This window comes from Condylura cristata, unplaced genomic scaffold, assembly GCF_000260355.1.
Source record: "Condylura cristata isolate star-nosed mole 26May11 unplaced genomic scaffold, ConCri1.0 scaffold00001, whole genome shotgun sequence".
Classification (NCBI taxonomy): domain Eukaryota; kingdom Metazoa; phylum Chordata; class Mammalia; order Eulipotyphla; family Talpidae; genus Condylura; species Condylura cristata.
In genome coordinates, this window is record NW_004567102.1 from 56,514,601 (window position 1) to 56,528,104 (window position 13,504).

The following is a 13,504-nucleotide window of genomic DNA, read 5'->3' on the forward strand; positions in this document are numbered from 1 at the left end:
GGTGTAAAAAGAGAGCAACCTTTATGTCAGGTTGCTCCAGGGACTTGATCAGTCCTAATGGATTCTCAGGAGCAGTGTTTCTTAACTTAGAAAAAATTGCCTTGTGATTGACATAAAATTGTTTGCCTTCCTTTTAACGTAATGTAAGCCATCAAAATAATCCTAAATATAACTGAAAACATGTCAAGGCACTAAGTAATAGCTGCAGTGTTTGTTCAAACTACATCTTTTTCCTGCCACCTGCCTCTTTTCTTCCCAGGAGAGAGTCATTGTTAAGGGGATTGTCAAGGTTTTCTATGCCCAGTCTTCAGCCCCTCATCTTGGCCTAGGGTCGCTTGTGGTTCTGTGGGTAGTTTTTAGTCTAGACTGAGGAACTGGGCGTGTGGAATGCCTGTTTCCAATAAAAAGGAGCATCTGTGACAGGTGTGGAAGCCACCCCACCACCTTAGTATTTCATTTATAAATTTTGTAAAATGAAAGACCTTAGAGAGAATGATTGAGATTAACACATTGTTACTGTTGAGTAAATTCAGCATAAAAGTCTATTGATGTTATTTTATTGATGTTAACTGCATTGTAAATAAGGAGTAGGTAAAACATTTCATGCTTTGATAAGTGAGGCACAGCTTAAAAGTTTTAAACAGCAATATAAAAATACAGTACAGAGCATAAATAAATAATGTCTTTTCATTTCTAGTCAGATTTCAAAACCCTTGATGTTAGTTTTAATTTCACTGGAACGGGAGGCTCACGGCAGGTCGTCTAATGTTCTGTAAACCCACAAAATCATATTGTGTAAGATTCAATGAGGAATTAAATGAATCACACTTGTATTAAATAAATAAAATAGGCCAGACACCCATTTCCAAGTTGGGAAGGGTATATCGAAAGCTGTTCTGCAGTCACAGCAATGTTTGAAAGGTTCATGACTAAAGCACCTTGCATTTCAGATTAAATTTAATGTAATGTTTGGTTTTTTAATGAGAGCTGTAAAACATCTATGTGCACCTGTATATCTGAGTGATCTTTATGAAGGGGGCCATATAAGCCTTTGAGTAATGCACCATCAGAAATATCTTAGGGTCTACAGTGTCTTAAATTTGAATATTCAAGTATTTAAGTTCTATAAAGATAAGTGATACCTCCTGAATGTTTCCTGGAAGTTCCTCTGTTAACTGTTAGAGCATGCTTACTTTGAAAGGAAATGGTGAGTTTCTGAAATCAAATCTAACATAATTTGGCATCACATTTCAGGGGTGATTTTTCATATGTGATCATTGTGTATTTTTAGCCAAGCAGGACCTGTATGGTGAGACCTTTAGATCTGGAAGGACTTCACAGAAAACTTGAAGAGTTTTAGGATTGCTGACTAGAAATTTGTGAGGGTTTTCACACATTACTTATTACTGTTGTCCACTTTCTCGGGGTCGAGGGGACATTACTTCCATCTGAAAGCTCAAATCTGTATTTTAGATAGTTAAAATTAGTTACTTTTTTTTTTTTTAGCCTACCTCCATATGCATTTTGGGGCGGGATGGAATTGGGGGATGAATACCTTTTCAAGCAGATTTTTATATTAGCTCATTGGAAATATGCTCACAGTGGAGCCACTAAGAATCCTGAGAAAGAGGAGTGGACGTACTCTGAGGAGTACAGGCCATTGGACTCAGCATTGGGCAGCTGGAGCCACACCTGGTCATTTTCTGTGAGCTCAATTATGGCACTCCCTGAAGCCTGGTCCAGATAGCCTTTGTTGTATTCATCATAGGTATACATTATGGGGGTGCCATTCTTATACAGACCCACCCACATGTGGGTTCCTTTCACATGCACATGGTAGGAGAAATAGTATATTCCTGGAACCCTGCAAGTAAAGATTCCAGTTCTTGGGTCATAATGCTGTTGTCTGTTATACAAAATTTTATCAAATGGAATTGGTCTACCTATTGCTGGGTAAGCTTTGGAGAGAATAACAGTGAAAGCAGGCACTGGCATTCCTGTTAAACCCTGGTTGGCACTAGCAAGAGGCATCCCCGAAAGACTGGGCCTTTGACCTGCCTTTACAAAGCTGTCAGGCAGAGCTGCTTGGCCTGGGGGACCAGGAGGCCCAGGGGGCCCCGGGCGACCTGGCTCTCCAGAGTGGCCTCTTGGACCTGGAGGTCCTGGTGGCCCAGTGGGTCCATTGAGACCCTTAGTTGCTATGCCAGCTGGACCAGGAGGACCTGGAAGTCCTGTATCCCCTTTAGATCCAGGGAATCCCGGAATTCCTGGTGGCCCAATGGGGCCTCTAGTACCCGGTATTCCTGGGGCACCTCTTGGACCAGTCTCACCAATGTGTCCAGGCACTCCCTTAGCTCCTGCTGGGCCAACAGGGCCTGGGAGACCAGAAGGCCCTGCAACTCCAGGGTCACCTTTTGGGCCTGGTAAACCTGGGTTACCCTTAGGACCAGGGAGACCTGGTTCTCCTGGGTACCCTGGTTTGCCATCTAACCCAGAAGGCCCCCTCTCTCCCTTAGCCCCAGGGTGTCCTGCGGGACCAGCTGGCCCTGTCATGCCTTTAGAACCTGGGATCCCGTGATTTCCTGGGATGCCCTTTGGTCCTTGTGGGCCCATATTTCCAGGGGGCCCTGGCAGACCCGGCTCCCCAGGACGACCTGCTGGGCCTTGCTCCCCTTTGGCACCTGGACCACCTGGAAGACCAGCAGGTCCTCTTTGTCCTTTCTGGCCTGGCAAGCCTGGTTTCCCAAAGCCAGGCTCCCCTGGGGGCCCAGCAACTCCTGGAGCCCCAGGATAACCTTTTGTTCCTGGAACTCCTGGCTGGCCTGGGGTGCCAGGAGCTCCCTGCTTTCCTATGCCTTCTCGTCCTCGTTCCCCAGGAGGACCTTGGGGGCCTGGTGGACCAATTGGTCCTCTTTCTCCTGGAATGCCCCTATCCCCTTTGATACCTGGCTGTCCTGGAAACCCATTTTCACCTCTTTTTCCCATTCCAGGGGGGCCAGGTGGTCCCACAGGACCCTGAGGACCTGGAAGGCCCCTCTCACCTGGGCGGCCAGGAGCACCATGTCCTGTTTCCCCTTTCTGCCCATTTGCACCAGGGATTCCTGGTGGGCCCTTTTCTCCAGGAAAGCCCCTGGGTCCTGGGGCTCCTGTAGGTCCCTGTTGTCCAGGTTTTCCTGAAACAGAAATTCCAGCTGGACCAGGTATCCCAGGTGGCCCAGGTGGGCCCCGTGGTCCGGGTAAACCGGCTGGTCCAATATCTCCTTTTTGTCCGTATGGTCCTCTCTCCCCTGGTTTTCCTGGTAATCCTGGTGAACCTGGCTTCCCAGTGGCTGGTGGTCCCCGTGGTCCTGGTAACCCTGGCTCTCCTTGGGGCCCAGGACTTCCATAGCCTGGTTTTCCAGGTGGTCCAGTTGGACCTGGGTGCCCTCGAGGTCCAGTGGGGCCTGGAGGACCAGGAACACCTTGTTCTCCTCTTACTGGTATACCTAAAAGACACAGCCAGTACACACATCCAGAGAAAGGGACAGTTAGTGATATTAAGAATAGTCATTGCATTTCAAAATAAGAATCACAGCCAACCAGTGCTGTATCAGTCAATCCATACAGGTAGAAACTTCCAGTGACTGTAATTCTTGCATCACCTCTAACAACCCTTGAAAAAACTGAGATTGAACCCATCTAGAATGAGTGCAGTAGAGATAAGTTTATCACAGTTATTTTGGGGGAAATCATCTGCCTAGAAAGCAAAAAAGTCTTTGACAGAAAAGGAAGAAAACGACAAATGCATCATGGGAAATGTCTAAGAAAAGTAATGGTTTCCCTCACAAAAGCTTAACATTAAAACATAAAATGAATAATGCAGTGAATTCTTATTTACATCAGCTGTGGTCCTGCTGAACACAGTTTATACTTAGGTTGATTTCCTCTCCTCCTCAGTAGATACTGTGAATGAATATACTCTTCATTATCAAGATAAAATTGGAACAAAGAATTAGCAGTAGACCTAAAAAAAAAACAAAAACAGTAAAAAGTGCCTATCGGAAATTTGCTTAGATTAATGCAAATAAATATTGTTGATTTCATGGATACATGGGTTCATTTGAGCTCAATATTTCAAATGATACTATAAACTTAAATTCAGAAGCACTTACTTAGTGCCTGTGATGCTTATAGTGCTACTGGGCCAGAAGTGTAGAGAAAGCACAGGGTGAATCCAATAAGGACTTCAGTCAAAATGGGAGTAAAAACCAAGCATCCCTGTGATAAGTGCTTTGAGAGCGGCCCAAGGCCAGTTTTCAGGCTTTCAAAGGTGGGTGTTAACAGAGCCTTGCTGGCTTGAGGGTATTCCCTTAGGGAAGAATTCCCATGTTGATGCATTTTTAGGCAGCTGTCTCATAAGCATCTTCAAAAAGTCTTTCTCAGAGAAATTTTTTAATAGCCAGCCTAAATAATGGCTTTATTAGCCAGCAAAGGTGGCCATATGATTTTAAATATCTACTAGCACAATTTGATATTAAAATCATCTTCCGCTTAGTAAGTTTTTAGAAAAATATACCATTTAGGGTTGTATGCTGTCTGAAAATGGTCCAAGCAGTGAAAAATATAGTGGATGTCACAGGAGGTTAATAGTTTGATGAAAACCCTGAAAATGACTTACAGCTATGTCTTTTGAGCCACATCTTAAGTGTGTGTGTGAATATAATTAATATGCTTAATCGTGTAAAGTCTTAATTAAACACAAATATTTGAACTCTAAATCTTTAAACTGAATCTAAACTTTAATGCTTTCAAAACTCAAAATGAATACCAAGTTGAAATTAATACTGAGTTGAAATTGCCTTTGAAACTTTTTTTATAGTTCTCATTAGTTTTATTAGCTTTTAGTTGTTTTAAAATCCTTCATATTTAATTTTTAACTGTCATGTAAGAAGCAGTTAGCCAATATTAGTTACTAGTATTATTCTCTTGGGTAGAGAGATGCTTTGATATTTGAAAAACTTTTGATAACAAATGCAATATACAGAGGAGAATCGCTAAAATAGGAAAATTGTTTTAAACTTGGAGAACTTTGCATTTTGTACTAATTGAAGTTATATTTCATTTTGCAAACCTTTAACATATGAGGCTTTTAATCATGGCTTTTCAGAAAAGACACCAAGTAAAAGACTGAAAAAAGCTAATTTAGGAAAACATGTTTTAATTTTAGCATATATATTGTTGGTTAACTTTAGTGTAGTACATCTATAATATGAAGGAATTGATATATTACAAACTGTCTGAGGCTGGTTGGAAATCAGTTTATTAAAACAGAAGAAAACAAATCTGAGTGGAGTCTTATTAGAAGCAACTGTATCGAGCATCATTTGCGAATACAGCTCAAGGACAGAGTTGCCACTTAGAATATTGGTGTAGTGGATCCTCCCTTTCCAGTTCAGGAAAGAGTGTGACTTCTGTGTGCCCATGAGGACAACCTCTGTTTGTGATTTGATAGGGTGGTGGTATCCTCAAGGGAAAACTGCTATCCAGCAGAAAAATTTCTCCCCCCCCCCCCCACACCTGGACCTAATGGTTGGTTGTGTCATAACCAGCACCTTCATGCTCACCAGCTGTGGAATTCTTTGCATCAGGCTCTCTGTGCCTAGAGATTGCATAGGAACTTAGTGTTTTGCTTTTATATAAATGCTGGCCTTTTGTCTTGGTTTACCTGCCAGTAGATAATAATGAATTTGAGTTTTATCTTTGTATGATCAAGTAGTCTAAGATAGATAGATTTCCTAACTAAAATGCTCCTAATTATTTTAATTTGTTAACAAAATACTGATGCAAAAAATAGTCAAGATCATGCAGTACATTAAGGTGGGAAGATAGAACCTTATAAAAGTGGTACATTTTTGGGTGTCCCTGGTGGCCTAGGGATTAAGTCTCAGCAATTTCACCAGAATGGCTTGATTTTGATCCCTGGCCAGGGAGCTGACCTATGTATGGTGCAGCAGACCTCCCTGTTTCGCCTGCTACTTCTCTTAGACAAGTATTTCAGTGGATCTCCCTGTTCAGCTCCCCACTCTGCCTATGGTGAATCCTCTCACTCTTCTCCCCACACCTCTGAACTGCAAGAGAGTTCTACACAAAAATAGGCAGATAATTTTTTAAGTGTTTCATTTTAGTTTGAATTCACAATTGTTTTGGTCTTGGAATAAGCACAGAAAGTCTGAATTTGTGATCATGGATAGTCTATGCTGCTTGCCATGGTATTTCAAATTACATTTGTGGCTTGAAGTAAAGTGGCATGTTTCCTTTCTCTTGTTCATTCTTTACTTCTTTCTTTCTTGTATTTTGACACATTTAAGAATATCTGCTATATACCTGTGCATTTATTTTAAAGTGTTAAGCTGACTTTCATGAACTATTTTAAATTTCATCTTCTTGAAAAGATAACCTTATAGGTTTAATTTACCCAAAGTGACCATCTCTAAAAGCATAATTTTTAAAGTCTATGGCAGGTATCTTTAGGGTGGTGATGGGCATATGTCTGAAGAATTACGTAGTTTGTAAACTAACATTACCTCAAAAAAACAATACAATTTTTTAAAGCATTAAGATCAAGTACAGAAGAAAAACATTATAAAAGATAAAAACAATTAAAAGCAATATGTTTATCAATGAGCAAAAGTTTAAATATGTAACTATAATGAAAATATGCCATGGGAGAGAAACATGAATGCTATATCACTGCATATCATTCAGTTTAGTTCTGCAGATATTTTTCAGGCAGTTTGTATCTGATGATCTTTAATGGAGTTGCTGAAGCCAAACACCCTTCTTTGATGAGCTTTTAATACTTTATGTACATTATTTTAGTTCTCTTCGCAGTGAGCAAGAAAGCTGAAGAGATGAGGAATGGATTCAGGAAAAAATCTAAAACTTATCTAAGACTGCCCACAAGTACTGTTCCAGTAGACATAACACAAATAGAAGTAATAGTAGCAGAAATAGAAGCAATAGCTAACAGCTAAATACATTACAGATACTGACTCACTCAAGCTTTGAGATAACTGCAGCTTATTTTACAAAAGAAGAAACTAAGGCACACAGAGAATAACTAATTCAAGAACACATAGCTAGCTAGCTAATCTGTGTGCTTAACTACTAAATTATACAAAAAACAAATTTTTAAAAAGATAATTGCTACTTCATTTACCTGTTGAAATTTATTTGGAGAGCATCAGATTTTACTTAATGATAAAGCTTCAATCTTGTAGATATTTGTGAATTAGCTGAATAGATTTTAAAAGTAAATGTGTGAAGTGTTTAGCTACACAAGCCTGCTACATTTTTTTTGTACAGTTTGCAGTAATTTTTAGTTAAAACAGTAAACTTGATTGATTTTGATGGGATTGGTGGATAGTTATTACTGCAAAAGCATCATCTGAGGAAAAATGATTCTACACATAAACTTCATAATATTCCTCAGGGATTACATGCTACTAGACTTAACTGTGTAAAGGATATTAAGGTTCTTGGCTTCTTTATAAATCATTTTGTTATAACATTTAGGACTAATTCAGAGGTTTGAAAGTAATTTAACACCAGACAATTAAAAACCTTTTGTCAAAGCAACCACTGAAGATTGTAGAAAACACCCACCAAATAGTAACAAGGCAAAATAAACACTTGGTTTACCTTTGCTCTTTATGGAATAGGGAATGAAGAATTGTGTCTTGGTGTTAGGTTGTGGGCCTTTTATGCCTGTAGGTGTTTGGTACCGCTCAGCATAAAACCCTCCATGAACCAAGTTCAGGAACATTAGCAGCAAAAAGGCTATTTGTGGCAGCATGTTCTTAGATGGATTCTGAAAAAAAAAAAAAAAAAGGATAATTTCTTACAGCTTTGTAATCAACCTGTTATATATTTTTTTGATGCTACACAGATAAATTCCTCATATAGTTATTTATTTTTTAATTTATTCTAGACATTTTGAATATATTCCATAAATTGATGACAATATTATTATATATCATATTAAGTGTTAGATATAATAAATATATTCCATAAATTAATTTTTTACTTATATGAAGCTATGTCTTAGTTGCCTTAAACTATATCCAGGTGTCAAGTACAAATTAAGTAATTTACAAAATAAACCCCATAGAAACCATAATTGGATATTTGTATTAAATAATGTAGCGCTTGATAAAGATAAGATATTGCTAAACACAAATACCCAAGTTTCAAAATACACTAAAATTCAGTGTAAGATATGATTTTTTACAAAAATGGCTCTAAGACTATCTTTTATATAAACTAATCCAGGTTAAACTTTCTGAAAGCATTTTCTTAAAAAGCCATTGTTTAAAAATACCAGGACAGGTAGTTAATTTATTGAAGCTAGTTTCCAGATAAAGCTATCATGGCAGCCCACCAGGGAGCTCAAGGCATAGACTCACCTGGGGCTAGCTAGTTCCTGGGGATGCTTCCTTGGCAGCTTTCAGAGAGCCTTGTGCCCAGGTGAGCAGGGCAGAGGTGCCCTTTGCTGAGCTGTCCTGAAGTATTTATACTGTTTTTCCCTTACTACATGAGGTTACCCTGAGTTGAAGCTCCTCCTCCCCCAGAAGTGGAAAGCACTAATTATGGTGGAAAGTTCTATTGGGCAGACATACAACATCAGGTTGGGCTCTCTTGTTCCTTATTTTCTTGCTCAAAAATAAACTCTTTGTCTTAAATATATATTAATAGTTTTAACCATGTACATCTTCTTCTGTGATTTTATTTTAAAAGTTACTACACAAACATTTGGCTTAGTTCTCAATGCGATGATACTTGTATTTTTTACAAGGTATATTTTTGTGTTATTTAGTTGAAAAATTTTGATAATATATAAAAATAGGGGCAGGAGTGTTTCAGAGGTGATTGTGGATTTAAACCATCATGGAAATTCTTGTTCTTAATCTAGCCATCAATGTGTGCATTAATTTTCTTAACTTTTTTGTAAAAATTTTAGGAGAAATAATGACTTATCCTAATTCTGATTTATTAGGTTTGAAAGAAACAAATGTGAAAATGTAGGTGTCTGTTACTGCAAATATTCGTTTAGTATAAGTCCTAAGAAATTATTAATTGAGGTGAATATCTAAATAGTAATTTAAAAATATGATTGCTTAAGTATATTGTATAGAGAAAATATTTTATATTTTAAATGTTTGCAAAAATATTTTTAATATTTCAGACAGAAGTAAGACAGACATGAATTGATAGCAGAGTTAGCACCTCAGCCTAAGGTTATAGATTATTGACTATTAATATAATTTTCAGTAAATGGCTTCAGATTTTATTGCTTAGTTTTGGATTTTACTTTAAAGCTATAGTTGACATTGAAAAATTCCTGAACCTGATTTTATGTCAATTCATACAAGTTTGCTGTTTTTTTCAGAGAAAAAATTTTCTTATTTTGCTTTCAGTTTTTTGTTTTTTTACAAATATCATTGGCTTACTTTGTAATTTCCTACTAATTAATGAAACCAGTTAGAATCATTATTTTTTCCCAGAGATGAAAATACATATTATCTTTGTCATTTTCAGTGATTAATAGTCCCTTTAATATAAGGAAGCTCAGTTTTCAGGATCTAAAGAATAACATAAAAACAGGAATTAAAATGGCCAAATTTTATATCTTATTTAATGTAATCATTTGGATATAAGTGAAATCAAATCAGCATAGATGAAGTAGTATGAAAGAATTCTACACACATGCATAGATAAATTTTCTTTTTAATTTCTGTTAAATTAAAGTAGGATGGATTCATTTGATTAACTGTTTAATCAATAACTAACATAATTGAATTTTTGACCAGTGAATAAAAGTTTGTTTTTTTCCCCTCACCTCACACTGAATTTTGTATGTGTATTCTAAACTTTGTGTACCTCCTTATAAATGAAAAACTCATACCACTGCCCATTTTTTAAAATTTTATTTGTTGCCATATTTAAAAATCTCCATGTCATCACACAATTCTATATATAAAACTCATAGATAAATATGAAATATGATCATTAGTTCAGATTATCAGGAGGATTAGAAAAATTTATATTCTAAACATTCTTTCATCATTTGAAATAACTTTTGGAATTACTTTTTATTCCTACTAGGCACTCCATTATATCTGTTCAAGACCATAAAAGATAAATAAGAGAAATAGGTTCCTTCATCTACTTCTGATTTATTTGAAGAAGACTTTGCAATAGTAGATACAGTGACATATGGATGCTCTGTATCCATAGATCCACTGTATGTTAGACTATATAATTTGTTTTGAAAGACATCATTAGAATAGTGTGTATTACAGTTGCACAGACATGCATGTATTTGTTTATAGTTGAAACAAATACCCTTACAGTTATCATCATATGAAAGAAGATTAATTCTCAGCTCATATTGTGCAACTGGGTAGACCATTTGTTCCTCAATATCTCCTCCAAGTATTTTCAGAACTTTTCACTTTAACCTAGGTGCTGTTTTTTGTCTTTTCTAAGCTTCAGTACTACTTTAAAATTAGGCTGTGCTTATGCTTGAGCTATTGTTATATTCCCCTTGGTCAGACAGTGAACTTGTCTCCATAATCCATATCCATAGCAGCTGGTTGTATGCTTTTTGAGAGATACATGTAAATATATATGGGTATTTGTCATTCTATATTCCCCTTCAACTTTGGCTATTGGATAAGCCTGGACGTTCAGCCTTTTCTATAAACAGTGTACTTATTTCAGCTCAGGGAATCTGACTACTGTTTGCTTTGTTAGTCACATAAGAAGGTCGTCTTGTTCAAAAACAGATTGTAGAATCAGAATATTTGCTAGCCACACCCCACCCAATTGTGTATTTAAAACTATTTTTATTCTGGGAGTTTACTTGTAGCTGTTTGAAGTGACTAATCTGTGGCTCTGATGAAAACCCATTCCACTTGAAACAGAAAGCCGTGCTCTGTAAACTCAGTAACCTAAGTGATTTTTGTTTTAATATCAAATATGAATGATGATTTTTTTTTTGCACATCCAGCATTTAGCTGCTGTTAAGCTTAGCCTATTTGTTTTCAGATGACTATTATGAAAGCAAATAGGCTAAGAGTCATTGACTAATTCACCAAATATTTCTTGAGTTACTTCTGTCAGGCATGGACATAAAATGTAGGTGAATGATGCACAGCCCCCATCCTTACAGTGTTTAAACATGGTTCTTACCTTTTTATCCCTATTTCTCCACTCCAGTCTTGAGGAATATGTGATGATTTCTTTAATCTTTGAGGTTAATTAGGATATTAGTTGTTCAGAAACTATATTTGAAAGAAACTCTAGTTGAAATGTCTTTGTCAGTGCTCTAAATTACATCTTGTTAATATTACCTGCATACTTTTTAAAATGGTTTTATTCATAGTTTTTAACTTAGAATATTATAGAATATTTAGTCTCATATTGAATTTGAGAGATTCGTTCCAATGATTGCCTGTTTACCTAAATCTCAACTTATTGCTAATGAATCTTTCCATTCACCACCTCCCAATATTTTGAACAAATTCCTATATTGTACCAATTCACCTGTGACTATTTCATTGTATTTTTCCATAAGTAGTTCACTTTCTTTAAACAGTATTTTCATCATACCTAAAAAATTAACCATTTCTTAATATTACCAAAATCTTGTCTGTATTCAAATCTCCCTAGTTATATATATACAAACAAACATACATAGCTATATATTTACATCCCATTGTATAGATTGGCACCTATAGTAAACCCCTGTAGCATACTTATATATTCATATATCCTTTTATTGACTGAATTATTGCTTGTTCAAATTAGACTCATGAATTTCCCCTAATTGATACTTACTTCTAGTGTCTGCTTCTTATCCAGGTCTCTTTTTATCCCTTACAATGTATTTGCTGAAAAACTGGGTCATCTGCCTATACAACTCCTGACAAATTTGTTGTCACTTAAAATGCTTCTCTTTTCCTATATGTCCTATAAAATCAGTAGTTAGATCTAGAGATCTATGTATTCGGCCTTGACATATACCACTCAGCCTTGACATTCATGTGATGTGTTTCAGCCAGGAGACTCTTCATTGCTGGTTGCCCCTCCCCCCCCCTTTTTTTTTGATACTACAAGACATTGCTCATTACCTAGTTAGCTGTTTTAATTCTTTAATTCTCCTTTATTAGCCAGCATGTGTCTTTAAAGAAAAAGAAAGTACACCTTCACCAGCTACTTGGTTGCCCTGATGTACAGCTTGTATAGAAAAAGCAGGGAAAATGCCTTTTCCAAGGTTTAATAATACAGTAAGTTTATTTCCTATCATCCTCCAGATATGGCTCAGTGAGGTTTTTGAGTATCGTTGTAAACACCTGGATTTAAGCATGCTTTATATGCTTTAATTCATAGCAATAATAAAATTGCTCAGAATTTTTTAGCCCATCAGGTCAGAAGTAGCCTCTTCATATTGCCTCCTGACTTCCCTTGACATTAATCCCAGTACTCTTTCATAGCTTTGTTCCTTCCAGATGTTATACTTTTCCTGGCCCAGGTCTCTAAGTAAGGAATCTTGGTTTCTTTTGTGGGAAATCAAAGACACAACCTGGGAGTCTGGGTCCTAAGGTTGTATATTGCTCCTAGTTTGGTCATTGTTTCTGGGACAGAGTTAGGAAATTCACTTAAGTGTTAAATAAACATAAAAGGCATTATAACTTTACCTGGTACATGTATTTCATGTTGAGGACCCCAGGGTGTTAATTTAATGACCACTAGCTTGTATCTATAGCTCTTTAGCATCATGTTGAAAATCCCAGGTTTCATGATAATAAGGTAGTTAATTCATTTGCCTTATTCCATGACACAAACTGTTTTTCAGAATAATAATACCAGCATTCACACCACAACATTGAAAACAGTTTAAGATTATTTTTACAGTTATTTTAGTATTTCCACTGGAGCTGTATAGTTAAATTATCCTGCTTCAGAGTCAATTGCCTTGGCTTATTTCAGTATAGTAACACTCCCCACTCAATTCACTTTCCATCTGTTAAATTTATTTCATTTTCCTTTCAGTTTTTTAGTGATGTTCTTTGTAAATTTAATTTTGTATTATTCAGGCCTGAAATACTTAGGATTCCTGTGGTGCATTGATAAATGATTAATAGCTGGCTTGGTATTGAAGAAGATGTGTTTGCTGGTACCTAGGATGTAAATATTCCCACCATGGCTAATTTCAAACTACGGGATAAAGACAACTGACACACAGAACACCTGAATGAACCTTCACCAGCAGCAAGTACTAGTCAGTCCCATCACATGTTGCATTTTTCCCAATTCATATTTACAAAATTGGGAATATTCAGACTAGTCTGGCATCTGTAGTTGATCTGTTCTCCCTATGTTATAGCTTCTATAACTGTTTACCTTCTGTAAGTAACTTTTAAAAAATTTGGTCTGGTTCAGCCTTCTATTATTTATAATT

General features: G+C 36.7%; 2 protein-coding genes across 3 annotated transcripts in view; one reads left to right on the plus strand and one right to left on the minus strand.

The window, feature by feature from the left end:
* NT5DC1 (5'-nucleotidase domain containing 1) overlaps nt 1-13,504 on the plus strand; it is a 100,965-nt gene that overhangs the window by 18,578 nt on the left and 68,883 nt on the right. The gene's annotated exons all lie outside the window — the stretch shown is intronic.
* On the minus strand, nt 950-7,874 carry COL10A1 (collagen, type X, alpha 1). The gene is made up of 2 exons (XM_004673788.2): nt 7,681-7,874; nt 950-3,485 (listed from the first exon to the last, which is right to left on the minus strand). The coding sequence occupies exons 1-2, from the start codon at nt 7,832-7,834 to the stop codon at nt 1,597-1,599; spliced, it is 2,043 nt and encodes a 680-aa protein (XP_004673845.1). The 5' UTR covers nt 7,835-7,874; the 3' UTR covers nt 950-1,596.

Coding starts and splice junctions, on each gene's coding strand:
- COL10A1 (XM_004673788.2), bottom strand. CDS start 7,834: ATGCTGCCACAAATAGCCTTTTTGCTGCTAATGTTCCTGAACTTGGTT. Junction 3,486..7,680: donor CTATTCCATAAAGAGCAAAG/GTAAACCAAGTG, acceptor TGTGTCTTTTAG/GTATACCAGTAAGAGGAGAA.